A 19,546-nucleotide genomic window follows, 5' to 3' on the forward strand; every position below is an offset into this window, starting at 1 on the left:
CTCTGACATGATATTCAGTCTGAATTAATAAATATAAACATAATATAAATAAATCTATTTATAGAAAATAAATATTCTACATTATTTACTTTAATCAAAATCTAGAATCAGGTTTCCTAATATATATATATCTTTTATTTGAAATTTGAATTAAATCATCCTAAATATTAAAATCTGACTTCATAATCTATGAATGTGTATAGTGGCTATAGATAAGATGAGATAAAACAAGGTAATGTAAGATAAGATAAAATAAGATAAGATATAACTTTATTGATCTTAATGGGAAATTAGAGTGTATAATTGGGATGTAACAGAATGCTATTATCTATATTTGGATCTCTTTAATGTTAAAGATATCTGTATGAATTTTTGTGTTCAGATTTAAACCACAACTGGACATTTTCCACCTGAAAACACTGGAAAACAGTAACATTTATTCACAAAATACAGTTTAACAACAAATGACAATGAGTTTTCTGGAATAGATACCTACGTGACTGAGTAAGCAAAGTATCTGTCAGTAAAAAGACAGTTAGACAGTATTTGGTTATACATCCAATAACACATGAAGTCCCAAGGCTTGGTATCTCCATCCTTACATTGACATTATTACAAAATCTTTAAACTGCATACTGTCCAGTTAGTTTCATTGTATAATCCATAGAATGGAAATGGAAACTAATATTCAGTCATTTGTCTTCAAATAACTGTTTTATTCTAAATAGGGTCACAATGGATATGGAACCTATCTCAGGAACACTGGGAGTGTGGACCAGAAATACACCCCTGGATGGGATACTACAAGGTATACCATAATTATGGGCCATAGTGGATGATGGACCATCATAAGGCCACTAGATCTAATTTAACAGAAATATAAGCAGCATTCTCATTTCTCTCTTAAATGTTTGCTACACGGAATGGAACATACTGCTGAGCTTCTTTAGACAGTCACAGGTGGAAAGTGTGTGTGTGTGTGTGTGTGTGTGTAAGTGCATGCAGGTCTCACCTTCAGATGCAGCAGGTGAATCAGTTGTGGCACTGCCTGGTCTCACACTCTCTCTCTGTCTCTCTCTGTCTCTGTCTCTTTCTCTCTCTCTCTCTCTCTCTCTCACTCTCACACACACACACACACACACACACACACACACAAACATGCACACCTTTTTCCCTGAGCAGGCACTGCCACAAACGATTCAGCTGCTGCATCTCTAAAAGCTTCCAGGGGGGCTGCATTACACACATGCATATAGACCAAAGTGTGTTATTTACTTTTCTGAAATACACTCCCTCACAATATCCAGTATGGCAGGACACTCACCTTCACACACACACACACACATATACACACACAAACACACTTTCACCTCACAAAAGTCCAAACAGTGGTTTGCACAAGGCTCAGACTTTTTTCTTCTTCTGCCACAACAAATGTTACGAGCTGCTTGAATGTCCTCTGCACAGAGATCACTAAAATGCCAGTGTACATGCAAAAACTGTTTCTCAACTAGAACTTAAAGTGTAGTTGCTTGCTGTAAACGAGCTGTAAACGGGTGAAGCCAAGGCCTGAGTCATCTTTCAGCTCCAGAAACTGATCAAGGCTTTTCTCTCTCTTCTGATCCCCCCACATGCATGGAGCCAGTCATGGGTGAGTGCACAGAGCCTTCAGCCTCCACAAACAGGGAGAACAGAGAGCCAGAGAGGTTTAGAGAAAGGGGCAGGGAGAGGGATGAGGGGAGGGAGAGAGGGAGAAGAGGACAGGCTAAGGCTGGCGGCGTACGCCTCAGGCTTCAGCTGAGACTGTCAGAGAAAAGGTGAAGCTGATGGGGGGAGAGGGAGTATAACGGCAGATTTAAATATGAGCCTTTCAAATGCTGCTGGACTGTGAGGAATATCAGACAGCAGCATTACACACGGAAAAGAAAGCAGCCTGTCAAGCTCAATATTTACCTCTCTCGTTGTCATTTTTATATTCCCACATCACTAGCGTTAAAAAATGTCCCTGGCAGGATTTGAAGACATTCTGGGCTCGGTCCACAGAAATGAGGGCATCCTACTCAAGTAGCACCATTATTATGAAAATTGAGAGCTGAATTAAAAAATTATTTTCAATAAAATATATTCTATAATTTTATATATATTAATGGTTTTAATTTATTTTAGCACTTTTATCTCAATATGGACAAATATTTTTCATGTAAAAAAATATGTACTCAGTATAGGTGATAGCTAGATGACTATTATATCACATATTTTATCACATAAAACATATATCTTTGTAATAATTTTTCTCTGTCATGTATTAAGCTATGCATATTTTAAAAAGAGAAGGCAAAAATGTACAGCTCAGGCATTTAAAAAAAAAAAACAATATTTGAGTCTTTAAATAAAATAAAATATTTGACTAAATATAAAATGTCAAACAGTTTAATGTTGCTATGCTATGTATTTAGAAATGTAGAAATATTTGTTGTTATTATTACCCTAACTTCTTTTTTTAATGTGGTTTGAGCTGTGTTAGTTTTCTGATCAGGTGAAACAAATATTTTGAAATAATGCATTGATTGAAGAAGGGACGACTGAAATCATGCATCGATCTTTATCGCAATAAGACAGACAAGTGGTGCATACAAATCATATTATTATGCTATAAAATCTCTAAACTGATGTTTAAATTATTTAATGGGGTAGCAAGCTGATTTGCTTGTAAATTTAATGCTTTTTTGTTAAAGAATATACTTATCACGCTATCATTACTACCAAATCACATCCTATCAGACCATATTCTATGGTATCGTCAAATGTTGTCTTATGAAGCCAAATGGTATTATGTAGAAGCCTAAGGTTTATACCCCTAGTGATCACTGGACATTCCACAAATAGGTTGGAAGCTCATGTGCACATGTAGCCTACATGTGATAAAGCACAAAGTATTATCGAGCTGTGAGGTTTAGATGCAAAAAAAAAAAAAAAAGTCAGATATACCCTAAAGACACCACTGGTCCCTGGCCATCAGAACTGTCAGTGTCTGTAGGATTTACAGGCTTGTGTAAGATTTATACAAATGATTATTGATTGAACTCTGTGGCTCAGATTTCTGCTCGGAGTGAAGCCTGAAGACACTGTTGCACGTTAAGGACTAAGGTCAAGTAAGCGTGCTCTATAGTGTTCGCAGCGTATCCGACTGAACAGAATTTCAATCAACCATGTTGAAATCATGTCTGTTCTTTATTATTCTGCTCAGGTGTTAGCCTCGGTGCACCTCTGTTTAAATTGCCTTATTCCCATGTAGCAGACATACATACATAAACGCCTTGGAAAAGAAAACCTCCACAGCAGAGTTAGAGTTAAAGACTCCTAAATTTGATTATTTCAGCTGTAAATCAGTTTGTTTTAGGTTTTTGTTGTATTCTGTAATTTTGCATCCATATAGCATTCAGATATGTTTTTTTACTGGGTAGCTCACTGGTTTATACCTAGACAGATAATATAGGGATGATTGGTATTAAGACTTGCTACAGTGCTTGCTACCTTTTCCTTGTATTTCAGTGGTATTAAACTTTCCTTTTTCTTTATCAAAAATCTTTGTCACAGAAAATAAGAAGTCATTTTTCTTAATCTAGGCTCCCAAGTGGCGCAGCAGAACAGGAGAGGTGGAGGAAGGGAAGATAGAACAAATATTTTGTGACTACACCAGCTATTTCTCACTGGAAATAAAATGGTAAGTCAAAAACATTTTAAAATTCATTTCACACAAACTGCCCCCTCCCCAGTGTTTTCTACAGCCTGGAGACACAGAATTATGGGACATGAAACTCAACAAAGGATCTACACTGATCAGGCATAACATTATGACCACCTGCCATATATTGTGTTGGTCCCCCCTTTTGCTGCCAAAACAGCCCCGACCCTCCATGCACTGTGTATTCTGACACTTCTTCAGCAATTTGAGCAACAGTAGCATCAGTGAGTCTTGGCCGCCCATGACCCTGTTGCCGGTTCACCGCTGTTCCTTCCTTGGACCACTTTTGATAGATACTGACCACTGCAGACCGGGAACACCCCATAAGAGCTGCAGTTTTGGAGATGCTCTGATCCAGTGGTCTAGCCATCACAATTTGGTCCTTCATCAAACTCGCTCAAATCCTTACGCTTGCCCATTTTTTTTGCTTGTAACACATCAACTTTCAGGACAAAATGTTCACTTGCTGCCTAATATATCCCACCCACTAACAGGTGCCATGATGAGGAGATCATCAGTCTTATTCCCCTCACTTGTCACTGCTCATAATGTTATGCCTGATTGGTATATATGTTTGTTTGTTTGTTGTTGTTGTTGTTTCTTGTAAGCTGATTTTGTGTTCAGTAAAATGCATAGAAACATTATTTTGTATATTGTTAATTATTATTATTTATATTTTTATTGTTAAAAGTTGTCACTGTCATTATTCAATGTGGAAATATAAGAGCATCAAACATATTTCTTCATATTTATTTACTTCAAGCATAAATTTTTTTATTCTTTCGGCAGTTAATTAAGCTTTTTTCTAGATGCTTGAAATAAGCAAAACTATCTGCCAAGAGAACAAGACAAGTTTCTGAAATGTTTCTGAAATATTTAGAAATTTGATGCCAATCCATCATAGAATGCCATGCACACACACACACACCTTGAACAGTGACCACCATTCCCCTGTATGTTTCTGATCAGTGGGAGGAAACCTGAGAACTCAGAGGAAACCCATATGAGCATGGGAAGAATGTGGGAACCAACACACAGACACTAGTAGTAGTAGTAGTAGTAGTAGTAGAAGTAGTAGCAACTGCTTATATCGAATGAATGTCCTTACATGTCCTTAAATGGGACAGCATTTGGACATCCTATGAAAGAAACTGCATTGTTTGTCAGTCTCTTGTCAGTTAGAGACTGACAAACAATGCAGTTTCTTTCTCTAACCCTAACCCTAGGTACATTTAATTGGAACACTTAAATTTATAATTACTAATAATTTACATTAAGGTTGAGATTCTTGTGGATTCACTCATTTGTATGTTTCGAAACAGGTACTCAAGAGGAGGTGTGTGGGTGGGTGGTTGTATGTGTGTCTCTGTGTGTGTGTGTGTGTGTGTGTGTGTGCATGTCTAGGCATACAGTTTGTCAATCTGTGTAAATGCAAACATGTTTTTAAATGTGTATAAAAATGCAGTGTGTATGAAACAGAGCTCCAGCAGGAATCACTGCACTCAGGAAGAGTTCCTCTGCTTTGAAATTCAAATTCTCACTCATGAAAAGGTTTGTTGTAAGGACAGGAAGCAGAAAAATATCCTGATAATCTGTTTGATTTTTAGTATGCTATTTTTTTTCAACAGGCCAAGTAGAATGTGCCGACTTCACAGTTCACATCTAAATATTCACCATTTATTACATTTGTAATGAGATAATGCAGTGAATGAGGAAAAAATTAAACCTAGTGTGCTTAGGATTTTTTGGTTTAACTTAGATACAGCCAATGAGTGTCTGAAACTTGTCTCAAGGACCCTAAGCCCAAATTTCTGGTATAACATAATGGATAATGACCCTAATAGTGGCATATGTAATTATACAATGTATTACGGTTACGTAATATAACAGTATTCCAATGGTGTCTACATAGTCATGAATTCAGAATGTAGATTGAGGCCCATATTACTGTAGCACTTTATAACCTGCCATATCCTACCCACCAGCCAGCTCTCCCCTATCACACAACAGCTACCAACTGGGGAGGGTGAAGGCTAATACATGCCTCCTCTGAGACACATGAAGCCAACCAAACTGCTGCTCATGCTGCATCACAGGGCAGTGAAACATTTTCAGGAAAGTGCTATTCAACCTTGTCGACATACATGAGCTCACAGATGCACACAATTAATTAGTGTTGCTGTAATTGAAAGTGGAGAGAGTAATACCATCCCTTTCCACACAGAGAGTATGACCAATTTTGTTCCCTTGGCTCTTGGCCACAAATGGCTGCTGCATCATCAGAAATCAAGCTCATGATCTCCTGATGATAGTGTAAATGCTTTTCTGTTGAACCAAACAACAGCATTATGTTTTTGTTTTTATTTTGGCAGAGAGGGCAGAATTCCTAAATCCTACATCCTGTAGCTTTAATTTACATTACACATTCTTAAAAAATTGTAATCAAACTGCTAGATATCTGGTTAAATTTCTCATGAATGTATGAAAATTCTCTGTCTTAATCCAACAAGCACCAAGAGGTCAAAGCCTCCAGTCCATCCTTTTTTTTTTTCAGAAACAAAGTTTCATCCTTTCCTCCGGCAATTTATCTGCTTTCTTATGCATGTTTGCTTTCATTCTCCTATTGTTTCCAAGTAGGCTCCCCTGGTGTCTCTCCCTAGAGCCTGCATGTGCAGTGAATTTGATTTCAGGCCTTTATCTAAGCTTGTGGACTAAAACTGCTTACAGATTAAGAGGAACTGTGCTGTGATTTAATTTGAAAAGACCAATCAAATAATTTTGGCACTTGGGCATCATTCAGCACACAAGGATTACCCAGATGAACCTGCCTTGAAGGCCTAACAGTGTGAACAAGGACAAATATTATACGATGCCGTTTGAGCTGAGAATGGTGCGCAGTTACTCTTCTTTATTTGTGCAGTTCTTTATCATATCGTGCTTGAAACTCAGGAAAAAAAAAAACTCCGGCTTCATTTAGATGGACTTGCAGCCCCACTGTCTCAGTGCTCCAGCACTGCTTGATCAGAATAGATAACATGTTGAGGAAGAGAAGAAAACAACCTCTCATGGCCTCTCAGTGTCCGTCATGTGTCATGGCCGCTCCTAGGTTTCGTGTTCTGTCTGACTGAATCTCCTGTTCCACCGGTTGATTCTGCCTCTCTGTCCCTTGGAGGCCGAGCCGCTCTAGATCCTGCTTGTGCAATCTAATCACACACAAAGAAACGCATCACAAACACACCTTTTTGTTCTGCTGGCTTTTCTTTTTCTCTCACAGGACTCAGGTGCATGTGATAGACAGCTGTCTGTATTAGGCACACGTCTAGAAAAACACTGAAGCGCCTACGTTCCTTACCTTAACCTTGTATGGCTATTTCTTTTAAACTAGTCTGTCCATCTATCCATTGAACTAACTAACTTTACAGTTGCTTTTGTGCCATTATAGAAATGTAAAATGAAAAGTAAAACTTATACAACTAACTTTAGTGCTTTACAGTTGTAGATTGCAGGACATATCCGTCTCAGTAATGCCTTAATGTTCCACTACAAAGTGAAGAAAGATGAACAGAGTTATGGTCTCAACATTTCAAATAAACCTGTGTGCCAAATATAGTTACAAAACCACCCTAATCGAATTAATCTCTCATTCAGCTTTAGTGCCCGCTGAATTTCTAGCTCACCTTTCCATTTGGTCAATAACCACCTGCTTATTTACATTCACAATGCTGTTCATTCGCAAACTTGTCTCAAATGTCATGATGTTACTGACAGTGAAATGGACACATTTGATATCTTTGGCCTGTTTGATTACCATGGGAACCAGCGAATGCAGCCGGGCCCTAAACAACCAGCGGCTGATGAAGACAAATGTGCAAACGCAGGTTGGCAGAATTGCTTTCTGGGCGTGTGTGATCGGCCACGCTTGAGAAGGCGGAACCAGGAGTTTGTGATTTATAGTGTGGCGCTGTCCCCGGACCACCGCTGTCTACTGCCCATCCGTGCCTTAATTACCCCAAGTGTGCTCATTATAATGGCTGCACTAAGCATAATACATCTTCGCAACAGAGGGAATCAGGGCCAAATAAAACAATCCTACATGAAGACTGTATGTGTCAGGTCAGTTTCTGCTAGGTCATTCGGAAGAAACTAGAATCATGATGGACAGCAAGGGTGATAGAGGGGGATACGTCAAATTGAGGTTGAAAAGTAATAGAAATAGACACTGGACATAATGATTTATAGTGTACTACTTTTGAGAAGACACTATATTGTTTAATCTCATGAGGTACATCTATCTGTTTTTGTATCTGTATTTAAATATCTCAGTCTATATGATTTATTTCCATATATGGCACACGTAGATAAAAGGAAAGTCTAAAATATAATTTTAACATATTTGAGCTCTACGTATTATTCAGTTCGGTAGCATGATATTTATAATGGCATAGCAAAGTGCTCTTGGGACAAAGTAATTGGCTTGAGCAATTCATATTTTTTGAATTTGAACTGTTTTCGATAGGCAGGCTGAACATTATGTAGCTTATGTATTCCAATCATGAAATATTTTGGTTGCAAATGAGGCACAGGGCTGATTAACATTTAGGGTTCAGATGGATTGATTTCCTCTTGTCAAGTAAATGCAAATGGTCTGCAAGGAGATGTCATAAGATAAACACACATACTGCTGCTCCCTGTTGTTCATTGTGTGGTATTGCAGAAAAATAACCAGCTCTCCCCAATGAAACACTGAACAATACATCAGCTTTTTATAGAGTTTAAACTAGTTTTGGGTTATGTGGCTTATCCGCTGTATATGGAGTATTTGGAGACCTTTTATCGATTATTTCACAGCTCTGTTCAGTTTGGTCTTTTTGTCTAATAGAATGCTTATGTAATTGTTGTTCTATGAACACCAGATAATCCCAGGGACAGTGAGAGTGGTCTAAATGCCTTCTTGGGCGTGTGTGTGTGTGCACAGAGACCTTTAACAAAGTTACTATGTGAAAGTATTAATACAAATACCATTGTATATACATACAGCCATCCTAACTGCCGAGTTTATACTGGATTGTGATTGCTTGCTAATGACAGTGGTTTTCTGCCGTTCAGAAACCCCCAGTTTCATACATAATTAATGGCCGATTTTACTTATTTTTCTCATTATATATATTACTTATAACTGTCAGGGTCAGTAAGATTGACCTGGTTGTGTCTCCCAAGATCCCTTGGTCATGAGCCACTATATCGTGTACACAACTAGAGCACTGGTAAAGACCCTTGCTCAATACACATTGGGACACCAATGGCTCAATTTCCGGTGACTACATTCTTGTGTTATAAATCTTTTTAAAGCATGTATCAAGAGCAGACATAACTGATATCTTTCTGGCATTATTTTTGTTAGTTAAAGTACTTTATGAAAATTACTTTGAGTGTTTTCTTACATATCCTTGCAACATTTATAGTTAGTGGATGTTTCGAATCATTAAACGCATGAAACTGTTAGACTTGTACAAATCGTGTATAGAACTTAAAATTAAATAAGGTTAAATAAGGTTGCTCTCCCTTGTGAGTGCAAGATCTTGGCGATTTCCTTCCTGAATTGAGCTATTATCCCAAATCTATGTCCGGTATAGGCACTTTCTACAAAGCCGAGTAAAGAGTATTCCAAAGGGTCTTAAATTTCTTTAGCTAGCGTCTGTTCTTGCAATCAAGTTAACACCGGTTAGTTCTGAGCAGCATTTAGCGCTAGCAGCAAGACAGTGACACATGAGGAAGCCTTGAGAGAATGTAGCAGTCCAGAGGGTAGCAAGCTCAACAGTGGACAACAGCAGTATACCGAGGGAGACCACTCAACACCTTTAGACAGCCCAGCTAGTCAGGAGACAGTGGGGGATAAAGGACTTCACAAGCTCAGTGGTGTTGAACGCATTGTGGTGAAGGAGAACTGCTCAACCATGCTAGTGGCACATATTCACAGGCCTGCAGGTCACCAGAGAGCGGCTGATGTGTAAAGCTCAGAGCAATGGACTTAGAGGTCAGCATGCAAACTCAAATTAGTAGCCATGAATATCTCCACAAAAGGAAAAAAAACTCCAAACAGCCATCAAGAGAAGAAATGAGCTGATTAAAGTTTGGAGGAAGGAAGACAGATAATACCAAAGTGTATATGAGGTCTGATGCACATGTAGCAAGCACAAGAAAGGGAAGGATAGCCACATGATTTTGGTATTTGAATAAAATGCTATCATATAGCCACGTCATGACTTTGCTGAAGTTCTTGGTCTGCAGAAGAAGGATTCTGACATTCCCATGTGTGTATGGAGGTTTTTGCAGTAGTGTATTATTACACACCATGAGTACTGATCTACACAGAGAACTGGCTAACTAAAAATCGATTTTTGTTCTTTCTCTAAGAAAATGATTTGATATAGGAAACCTGTTGAATTGTAATAATACAAATTAATACTCACTCACTCAAATCTTGCAGTCAGTCAGCGCATAATAAACATCCCGCTGTGCAATAATACACTCCAGTGCTGATGGCAAGACCACTCCTGTACAGTCACAAGATGTGCCTTTTTTGTCAGGATGCCTAGCTCCTTCCAGTTGGCCTTAATTATAAGCCAGAGGTCATTGACGTTGTTAGTGTCTGCTTGACACTAATTGGCCTAAGGTGGAGAGAACTCTCAGTGTGAGACATGCAGAGAGAGGAGGGGTCAGAATCAGAGGTGCGTCACAGCAAAGCAGCAGACAGAAATAACAAAGGAGAAAGAAATGAGTGTGGGTAATATGTGAGGGGACAGGTGCACGAGGAGCAAAGGAAATGGGCTGTGTATATACACTCACTGGAGCTCATTAATGAGCCAACCATGCTGCCACTTGGCTCAAGTTGGTTTATTGATCTGTATGGGTTATTTAAGTTGTGACAAGTGGTTGGACTATCCAGAGAATATGAGGGCAGGATTTCCTCAAAATGGAAGTATTGATCTGTTCAAGAAAGATCAGGGTACATAAATGGGAGCCACCAGAGGAGATATGAGATTTGTTGCCCCTCTCAAAAAGTGTTGGCTTCCTTTATATTATTATAAGATAAATGACCAGCAAAGTTACATTATGTGTGGAATAGAACACAGTGTGGTGGTATAATGCAGCCTGATGTGAAGAGGAAGTGAAATATTTCAACGGCTTGGAATGTTTTATTCCTCTTATACCGCAGCAATTTTTACACGTGTTAATGAGTGACATTTTTTAAGCCATTTAAAGTTATAATTAATGTTCTTGAGACAAGTTAGTGCCTGTTATCACTTACATTACAGCAGCTTTAAACAGCCATTTCCTCACCAGCCTCTCTTTTTCTCTCTTTATTGAATACATTACCAAGAATCTGCAAATCGGAAACGCCTCTTTACAGCACCGGCACTGGAGACTCCTTACACAAAGTGCCACCATACCATGGGCTAAATCTTTGTCTTTGTTAAATAACTACACAACTTCTTATTCGTTTATTATTAGGCTTAGATTCTGTAGAACATCCTCCATAAAAGTCCCTGTTAATGACAGGTTACTATAGAAAGTAAAACTTATTAGAAAATTGCATTAATATATCTCATCATCTCATACAATTATCAGAACTGTTATTAGAGCTGCGGTTTTAGAAAATTAATCAGCACCTGATATATATAACTACGTGTCAGACATGTACATATATTTAGCTCTTTGTTAAACATTAAATTATTTGAGTTCAGATTTTGATTAATACATAACATAACCAAAAGTTTTGGGACTTCTGTCTTTACCTGCACGTGAATGTAATATGGAGTTGGCCCGCCCTTTGCAGCGATAACAGCTTCAACTCTTCTGGGAAGGCTTTGCACAAGGTTTAGGAGTGTGTTCATGACCATTCCACTAGAAGCACATTTATGAGGTCAGGCACTGATGTTGGACGAGAAGGCCTGGCTCACAGTCTCTAATTCATCTCAATGGTGTTCTATCAGGTTGAGGTCAGGACTCACACAGGACTGTGTAGGCCAGCCAAGTTCCTCCACACCGAACTCCCTCATCCATGTCTTAATGGACCTTGCTTTGTGCACTGGTGTGCAGTCATGTTGGAACAGGAAGGGGTCATCCCCAAACTGTTCCCACAAAGTTGGGAGAATGAAATTGTCCAAAATGTCTTGTTATGAAGCTGAAGCATTAAGAGTTCCTTTCACTGGAACTAAGGGGCCGAACCCAACCCCTGAAAAACAACACCTGAATTCAGTGATTTGGAGGGGTGTGTAGAACATCAGTAAACGGTAATGAGGAAACTAGGTAGCTTTTTATCTCTTAAATCTTTGCTAAGTCTGACAGTTCAAAGGACAAATTACCAGACTACATTTTGTGTAAGATCTAGCTTTTAACATAAATTACACCGACCAGGCATAACATTATGACCACCTGCCTAATAGTGTTGGTGTCCCTTTTGCCCATGACCCTGTCGCTGGTTCACCACTGTTCCTTTCTTGGACCACTTTTGATAGATACTGACCACTGCAGACCAGGAACACTCCACAAGAGCTGCAGTTTTGGAGATGCTCTGATCCAGTGGTCTAGCCATCACAATTTGGCCCTTCGTCAAACTCGCTCAAATCCTTACACTTGCCCATTTTTCCTGCTTCTAACACATCAACTTTGAGGACAAAATGTTCACTTGCTGCCTAATATATCGCACCCACTAACAGGTGCCATGATGAGGAGATCATCAGTCTTATTCACTTCACCTGTCAGTGCTCATAATGTTATGCCTGATCAGTGTACATTCTTCTCTGTTCCATCACTTCATCATGTACAATCTTGTAACTCTTTTACAAGGCACTCTTTGTTTATATTTAATTCTTTCCTTATACTTTCTAATTTGAATTCCTTTTATAACGTTTAAATGTCCTTGTTGCTTTCTGAGAGTTACCACACTAAATTTCGTTTTATTGTACACAATAACAATAAAGTCTTGACTGAAAAAAAGTCTCTTATCTTCTCCTGAGACAGGAAAGGGACATGACTGCATGAAGGATGACTCAGGCTGCTTTAGGACCAATCCTCAGTAGCAGGTGTAAGGAAGAACTGTGACACAGCAGCTTCGAGGTCAGACCCAGTGCTCTGTCACACAGCAATTTAGCAACACACACACACACAGACACACACAGCATTCAGACAGGTTACCCACAGCACTTGTATCATCAACTCATTGATTTTTAATAAGACACGGTTGTGGCACACACTTGTGGTAGACCATACAATGATAACTGAGTTGTATGCACTTACTCTCCACTTTATTAGCACCGAATGTACACTTACTCATTTATACAGCTGTTTAATTAACAAAACAAAACACTGAGTGAGCAGCGGCTCTGTAGTAGGAAATGCCTTGATGTTGAGATTGATTGGAAAAAAACGTTGTCTGGTCTTTATCCAATCTATCTCAAGTTTCTTTCTATGTTTTAATATGCGTTTCTGCTCTCCGCAGTTGTAAAGAGTCATTATTCCTGTCAGCTTAAACCAGACTGGCTATTCTCCTCTGACTTCTACCATCACCAAGACATTTCCACCCACAGAACAGCTGCTCACTGGATGTTTTATGTGTTCACACCTAAATCCCAGAGATTCTCTAGAGATCAGCAGTTTCTGAAATATTCAAATCAGCCATGCCCTGATCAAACTCAGTGAGATGACGATATTTAATGTAAATATTACCTATGCTGATTGGCTCATGTGACATTTGCATGAATGAGTAGGTTTACAAGCATTTCTAATAAGGTTATTGGTCCGTGTATATTGTAGTATAAAAATTTAATAATTCATTTCTAAGCATATCCTTCAAAACTTCCTGCTGCATCACATCACAACCTATTCACACACATCAGACATGTGATTATTGATCTATGAGTGAAAAGCACATAGACATCAAGGTCATTACATCCATATACTAGCTGAGTATAAATCAATACTTAAAGTTAAACAGCTATAAGAGCTGTCTGGTTGTAAAGGGAAAACATCTCAGTGTTTCAGCATCTGCATGATCATCAGCCAGGTCAAGCAAAAACTATTCCAGAAAGTATTTCAAATAGGACCACAACACCTCACTGAAAACCCAAATGCTGGTAAGAGCTACACAGAATTCATCACCACATGTATGAAAGTCTGTATGTAAGCCTTTCTTACTTCCATGGGCTTTACCTCTTTAACTCAAATAATTCACATTTTTTTTTTCCCCAGACTACAGGCTTTTTGAACATTTAATCCACATTTGGTCAACAATTGATCTGAAAATTGACCTCTGGGCCTCTTATAAACAAGTTTGGGGTTAACATGAAGTATACACTCAAGAATGAAAACACCCTGAAATGTTTATGAAACACATTGTGCTAATAAAATATTTTATTACAAAATCTATTTTTTATACACATATATATATATATAAAAAACAGTACAAATTGATGCAACACAAAACATAAGGTGTAAATTTTTTACCAGTCATTTTCCATTTAGTGTGATATTCACTCAATCACAACTAGAACACTGAAACTAATAATAATAATAATAATAATAATAATAATAATAATAATAATAAAAGAAGAAGAAGAAATTATTCATATTCAAATTTTAGCCTCCTGGTTATCCAGTGGCAGGACCCCGCACCCTCATTGCCGTGGCCCAGGTTTGATTCCCAGGCAGGGCGCTAACCTAGCCACTGAAAAGTTAACTCTCAATGCCGGTCCCAAGCATGAATTAAATGGAAGGGTTGCGTCAGGAAGGGCATCCGGCATAAAACCTGTGCCAAATCGAAACATACGGAATCCACTGTGGTGACCCCAAACAGGGAGCAGCCAAAAGACCAACAACAATTCATAGTCTTAATTTTATATACACAACAGATAATACTGCACTTATTATGTTAGCAGTGATGAATTCACAGTGGTTTCTTCTTCAGAGCAAAAACAGCAATAAGCAGAATCATCTCATACAAGGCTGGGATTACACTGAAAAAGCAGAAAGAGATGGAGAAAGCTTCAGGACAAAGGCATATATTTGCATATACCGCATGCAACAAAAGAAGATGAATATAAATATGTACATATTATGCATGCAGTTGTTCAGAATGAAGAGATCACAAGTTCTATACAGAAATACATTTAGGTCAGAAAGGATCACAGAACCTCTGGTTGAGACTGGTTGAGGGGTGCAAGTGGGAGCTTTTTACTTTCATTGAGGCATATGAGAACGGCGAGATTAGATGTTTGATGGACAAATAAAGACCATGTTCATGGTCATTCATCCTTAGTAACTGCTTGATCTTCAGTTTGTTTGAAAATACTGAGGGTAAACAAATGTATAAACTGTACAAGGATTCAAAGCTCCACTGTAGATCTATATTAGAGATCAATTATAAACTCAAGTGATGTAGATGAGCTCGAGGAACAGATAGAGCCAACATATTTCTATGGTATTTCTACCTCTGGGGCTTTTTCAGTATTTCCAATATTTCCATGAGGTGTTACATCATGGAGGTAAACATGGATATTTGTATCACTAAAGAGATACACAGACAGTGGCATTGTTACACCCCAGGTGAAGACTCACCTGCAGAAGCCAAAGATCCACCAGTAGATGCTGCAGGTCCACTGCTCAAAGAGAAAGAAAAGCAGTGCAACAGAGCCGCTTGCATGGCACGCTGTAGCTGAATATTCACTGTCAAGGAAGTAACATAGCACACTGGTGTAATGCATGATAGACACCATCTACGGACCCAGATTTGGGATCAAGATGGAGTTCTTTCAACAATGATTACAGCGACGTCTGTATTTAGGTCTATGAGAAAGATGTCATTGAATAGAGAAGGAGATTGTGATGGAAAGAGCACATTCAATGAGCAAGCTGCTTGTGGAATATGTGGGGAAAAACAGAAGAGCAGCAGAGAATGTAAATTCCGGACGTGATCAGACTGTCAACAAAATCAGTACATAGAGAGAGACATTTGCAGTGCATAAGTCTCTCATTACAAAGATGAATGCACATTTAAGAGCTGAGTGGTGAATAAACACTGATCTCCAGAGATAAGGGAAAACGAGATCTGATCAGATTATTATACTCTTGACAAGTGGAAGAGTGCAGATGTGGAAAACACCTGCAGGGTTAAATACTTGACCACTGTAGTGACGGGGCTCGGTGGATCTGTTATGCATTTGGGGAAGGTTTTGCTGCCATGGTTTGGGTCCACATGTCCCCTACAACGGAACAAATCAATACAGTGTTCTTCTGACTGATTACCTTTATCCTACTATGAAACTTTTCTAGGCCTTTTCAAGGCTTCTTGTTTAGTTTTTTTGATTTTTTATTTCTCACTTCTGTGTGTGTGTGTGTGTATGTATGTATATATACACATGCATTAATGGCCGCCCATGACCCTGTTGCCAGTTCACCACCGTTCCTTCCTTGGACCACTTTTGATAGATACTGACCACTGCAGACCGGGAACACCCCACAAGAGCTGCAGTTTTGGAGATGCTCTGATCCAGTCGTCTAGCCATCACAATTTGGCCTTGGTCAAACTCGCTCAAATCCTTACACTTGCCCATTTTTCCTGCTTCTAACACATCAACTTTGAGGACAAAATGTTCACTTGCAGCCTAATATATCGCACCCACTAACAGGTGCCATGATGAAGAGCTAATCAGTGTTATTCACTTCACCTCTCAGTGCTCAGAATGCTATACCGGATCGGTGTTTTTTTTTTTCTATATAATAATGAAAGTACATATAGTTTCTGATTTTGCAGTGATGATGGATTGTAATGGTGACATTACAGGTAAGGATACATAAAAGGCCTTGACTGTTGTTGAACATGGAAGCTCCAGAGAAAAACCCTGCTAGTTCTATAGCAAATAGACCCAGGGTCACGGATAAAGCCACCACCAGCCTGCACACAACAGAGAATGAAAAAAGAAAATGAAAAAAAAAGGAGTATTAAAATTTACACAGAAAGCCAACAGAAGAATTATTAACAAACACTAATATAAACTCATTCTGTTACCATGCAGGTGTAGGATCTTATCGCTGAGTGTATCTGGGGTTTTGATCTAGAGTTTGGTGGAAAGCTATGATATCATTCCATTTCTGGTCTCCATCACTGAGCAGCAATTGTGCCCTTTACTGCCTCGTGTTTTTGTGTTTTCTCTTTCTGCACTGTCTTCTGTCTTGCACTGTTTGCACACGTTCCACTTTATGTAGCTAGGACAACTACTTTGTGTGTTGTTGTTTTTGTTCTGTAGCTAAACAATATTGCCAAAGGTTTTGGGACACCCCTCCAAATCAATCAATTCAGGTGTAGTATTTACAGGGGTTGGGCTTGGCCCCTTACTTCCAGTGAAAGGAACTCTTAATGCTTCAACATACCAAGACATTTTCATGCTCCTAACTAAGTTTGGGGATGACCCTTTCCTGTTCTAACATGACTACACACCAGTGCACAAAGCAAGGTCCATAAAGACATGGATGAGTGAGTTTAATGTGGAGGAATTTGACTGACCTCAACCTGGTAGAACACCTTTGGGATGAATTAGAGTGGAGACTGTGAGCCAGTCTTTCTCGTGCCTGACCTCACGAATGTGCTTCTAGTGGAATGGTCAAAAATTCCCATAAACACACTCCTAAACTTTGTGGAAAGCCTTCCCAGAAGAGTTGAAGCTGTTATAGCCACAAAGGGCAGGACAGCTCCATATTACATTCATTTGCATGAAAAGACTTTTTAGCAATATAGTGTATATGTTGTATGTTGCCTTATGTAGCACCAGGGTCCTGGAGAAACGTCGTCTTATTTTCACTATGTACTGCATTAGTTATATGCGGTTGAAATGACAATAAAACCTTCTTGACTTGACTTGCAACGCTGATTTTAACTGAACAGGGGTTAAGAACAGTCAGCTACAGGCACTTGTCAACTGATCATATGTTGAGGTGTATGACCAGACATCTTTCTTAGCAAACATTTACCTTATGTCCTCTATATTATATTCTTCAACTGTATAGGTCAGTGGCAGACAAGCTTTCACATTGTTCTCCTGCAGCACAGCCATACACAAAAAGATTAGCATGATCACATCATAAATATAGTCAATAGGACACATTGTATTTAGCCAATTCTGATAACTACTAAAGTAGGAAAACAATACTTGCTGAGCTATATATTATACTCATATATTTATAGAGCTATCATTTGTTTATGTACTTATGTAATTAATGATGCTCAGCCCTAAAGAAGGACACTCACCCTTGACCAGAATATGGTGATGACTATAACCAGGTGGGCAATAAGGGTCAGGAAACGGGCAGGGACCAGGCTGCTTATCGCCCACATTGACCGCTGGCTATTTAGCGTGTTTTCCTATGGGAACCTTTGAAACGAGTATGAGTTAAAGTTTCATCATACACGAGTAGTCAGTTATAATGGAGTTATTATTCAGTGCCATACACACAATACAGTAAGCTATAATGCAATACATTAAAAGTGATGACTAGATAGTTAGCACACAGCTACTGATGTAATCGTACCAACGTACCTGCGCGTATAACTGGCTTGACGTGTTCGAAAAATAGAAAATTCAACCTAGAAACATATTAATATTACTTTTAAATCGATAAGAATGCCGGCTTGTAGCTAAACAAAACACCGAGGTGGAAGTGCGGAAGTTTTTGCCGTTGCTATTGACAACTCAAATATAACGCGCTCGAGGCAGCATGAGGCGCTGCTGCAACATGGCGCCTGTCTATGGAACGCCGAAAGGGTCACTTTCTCTAAAAGATAAACCCAACTTAGACTGTTTTATTTTTATTATAGCGTTAAAAAAAATGCATTTTTGACCATTTTAAGCAGCACAAAAAACGTAGCATTTGAGACCTAGTTTCTTTGCTATATAGATTATAACTATTACATTTAGTGAAATTTTAGAGAACATTGTATCACAAAATGCAAAGCGCTAAAAGCACCCTTAAAAAATTAATCCAAATGTTGTTGTTGTTTTTAATAAAACCAACGAGAATAATTTACAAAGTAAACACAGCCAAATGGCAGTTTTAATAATATAATAAAAGTACCGTGTTTTTATGGCAAATGTGATCCTTTTGGCCTTCCATAACCATAGTTCAACTCAACAGGCAGCTAACTGCATAGTACCATACTAAATATTCAAAGTAGTACACCAGTAGAGATGATGTAGGGGCTGTTTCATACTTTAGTATACCGTTTTGGATCCTGTTCAGATTTATAAACAGACTTACTGATCCACAGGTTATAGTGCCATTTGGAATCCATGAATACTAGAAGGTTTTCTTATGTGCAAGACAAACATCTATACTGTATTTATAGGCCTGTTAGATGTAAACCTAAGCTGTACATGTGTCTGGATTAGCTGTCTACTGTACAGTATTGTACTTGCCTGCAGCGCCCCCTGCTGGTCATCTTGGTATACTTCAGCTGCTTGATTTGTAGTGGGTGGGCACGGAGGCTTAATGGTTAGTCTTGCACCTCCAGGGTTGGGTATTCGATTCCTGCCTCTGCCTTGCTTCAGGGATTTCCTCTGCTTTCCTCCTCTGAATTGTAGGCTGTTTGGCAACTCTAAATTGTTTGTACTGTGTGATTGTGCCCTGTGATGTGGTTTGCACCCTGTACCCTGCCATGTCCCTTGAGACAGGCTCCAGGCTCCCTGCAACCCTATGCAGTATAAATGGTACAGATAAATGATTAGATGTTTAATATTTATGTAAGAATGG

The 19,546-nt window shown here is 38.8% G+C and overlaps 1 protein-coding gene and 1 long non-coding RNA gene across 2 annotated transcripts; one reads left to right on the forward strand and one right to left on the reverse strand.

Annotated features, from left to right (window-relative positions):
• The first annotated feature begins 683 nt into the window (after nucleotides 1–683).
• On the forward strand, nucleotides 684–13,195 carry LOC131366198 (uncharacterized). The gene is made up of 3 exons (XR_009206778.1): nucleotides 684–808; nucleotides 3,627–3,724; nucleotides 12,770–13,195. It is a non-coding gene; the product is annotated as an uncharacterized LOC131366198 (long non-coding RNA).
• Nucleotides 13,196–14,213: 1,018 nt separating this feature from the next.
• Nucleotides 14,214–18,538, reverse strand: tmem107l (transmembrane protein 107 like). The gene is made up of 6 exons (XM_058409275.1): nucleotides 18,337–18,538; nucleotides 18,048–18,171; nucleotides 17,771–17,838; nucleotides 16,597–16,697; nucleotides 15,362–15,458; nucleotides 14,214–14,760 (listed from the first exon to the last, which is right to left on the reverse strand). Exons 2-6 carry the CDS (start codon nucleotides 18,132–18,134, stop codon nucleotides 14,691–14,693), a joined length of 423 nt encoding a protein of 140 aa, XP_058265258.1. The 5' UTR covers nucleotides 18,135–18,171; nucleotides 18,337–18,538; the 3' UTR covers nucleotides 14,214–14,690.
• Between the last annotated feature and the right edge of the window lie 1,008 nt (nucleotides 18,539–19,546).

The sequence above is a fragment of the Hemibagrus wyckioides genome, linkage group LG15, assembly GCF_019097595.1.
Source record: "Hemibagrus wyckioides isolate EC202008001 linkage group LG15, SWU_Hwy_1.0, whole genome shotgun sequence".
Classification (NCBI taxonomy): Eukaryota; Metazoa; Chordata; class Actinopteri; order Siluriformes; family Bagridae; genus Hemibagrus; species Hemibagrus wyckioides.

Excerpts from the sequence above, each read along its gene's own strand:
- tmem107l (XM_058409275.1), bottom strand. The coding sequence starts at position 18,134 with ATGTGGGCGATAAGCAGCCTGGTCCCTGCCCGTTTCCTGACCCTTATT. Across the intron at positions 17,839-18,047 it reads TCACCATATTCTGGTCAAGG|GAGAACAATGTGAAAGCTTG; the intron begins GTGAGTGTCCTT and ends GCTGTGCTGCAG. Across the intron at positions 16,698-17,770 it reads TATAATATAGAGGACATAAG|GCTGGTGGTGGCTTTATCCG; the intron begins GTAAATGTTTGC and ends TGTTGTGTGCAG.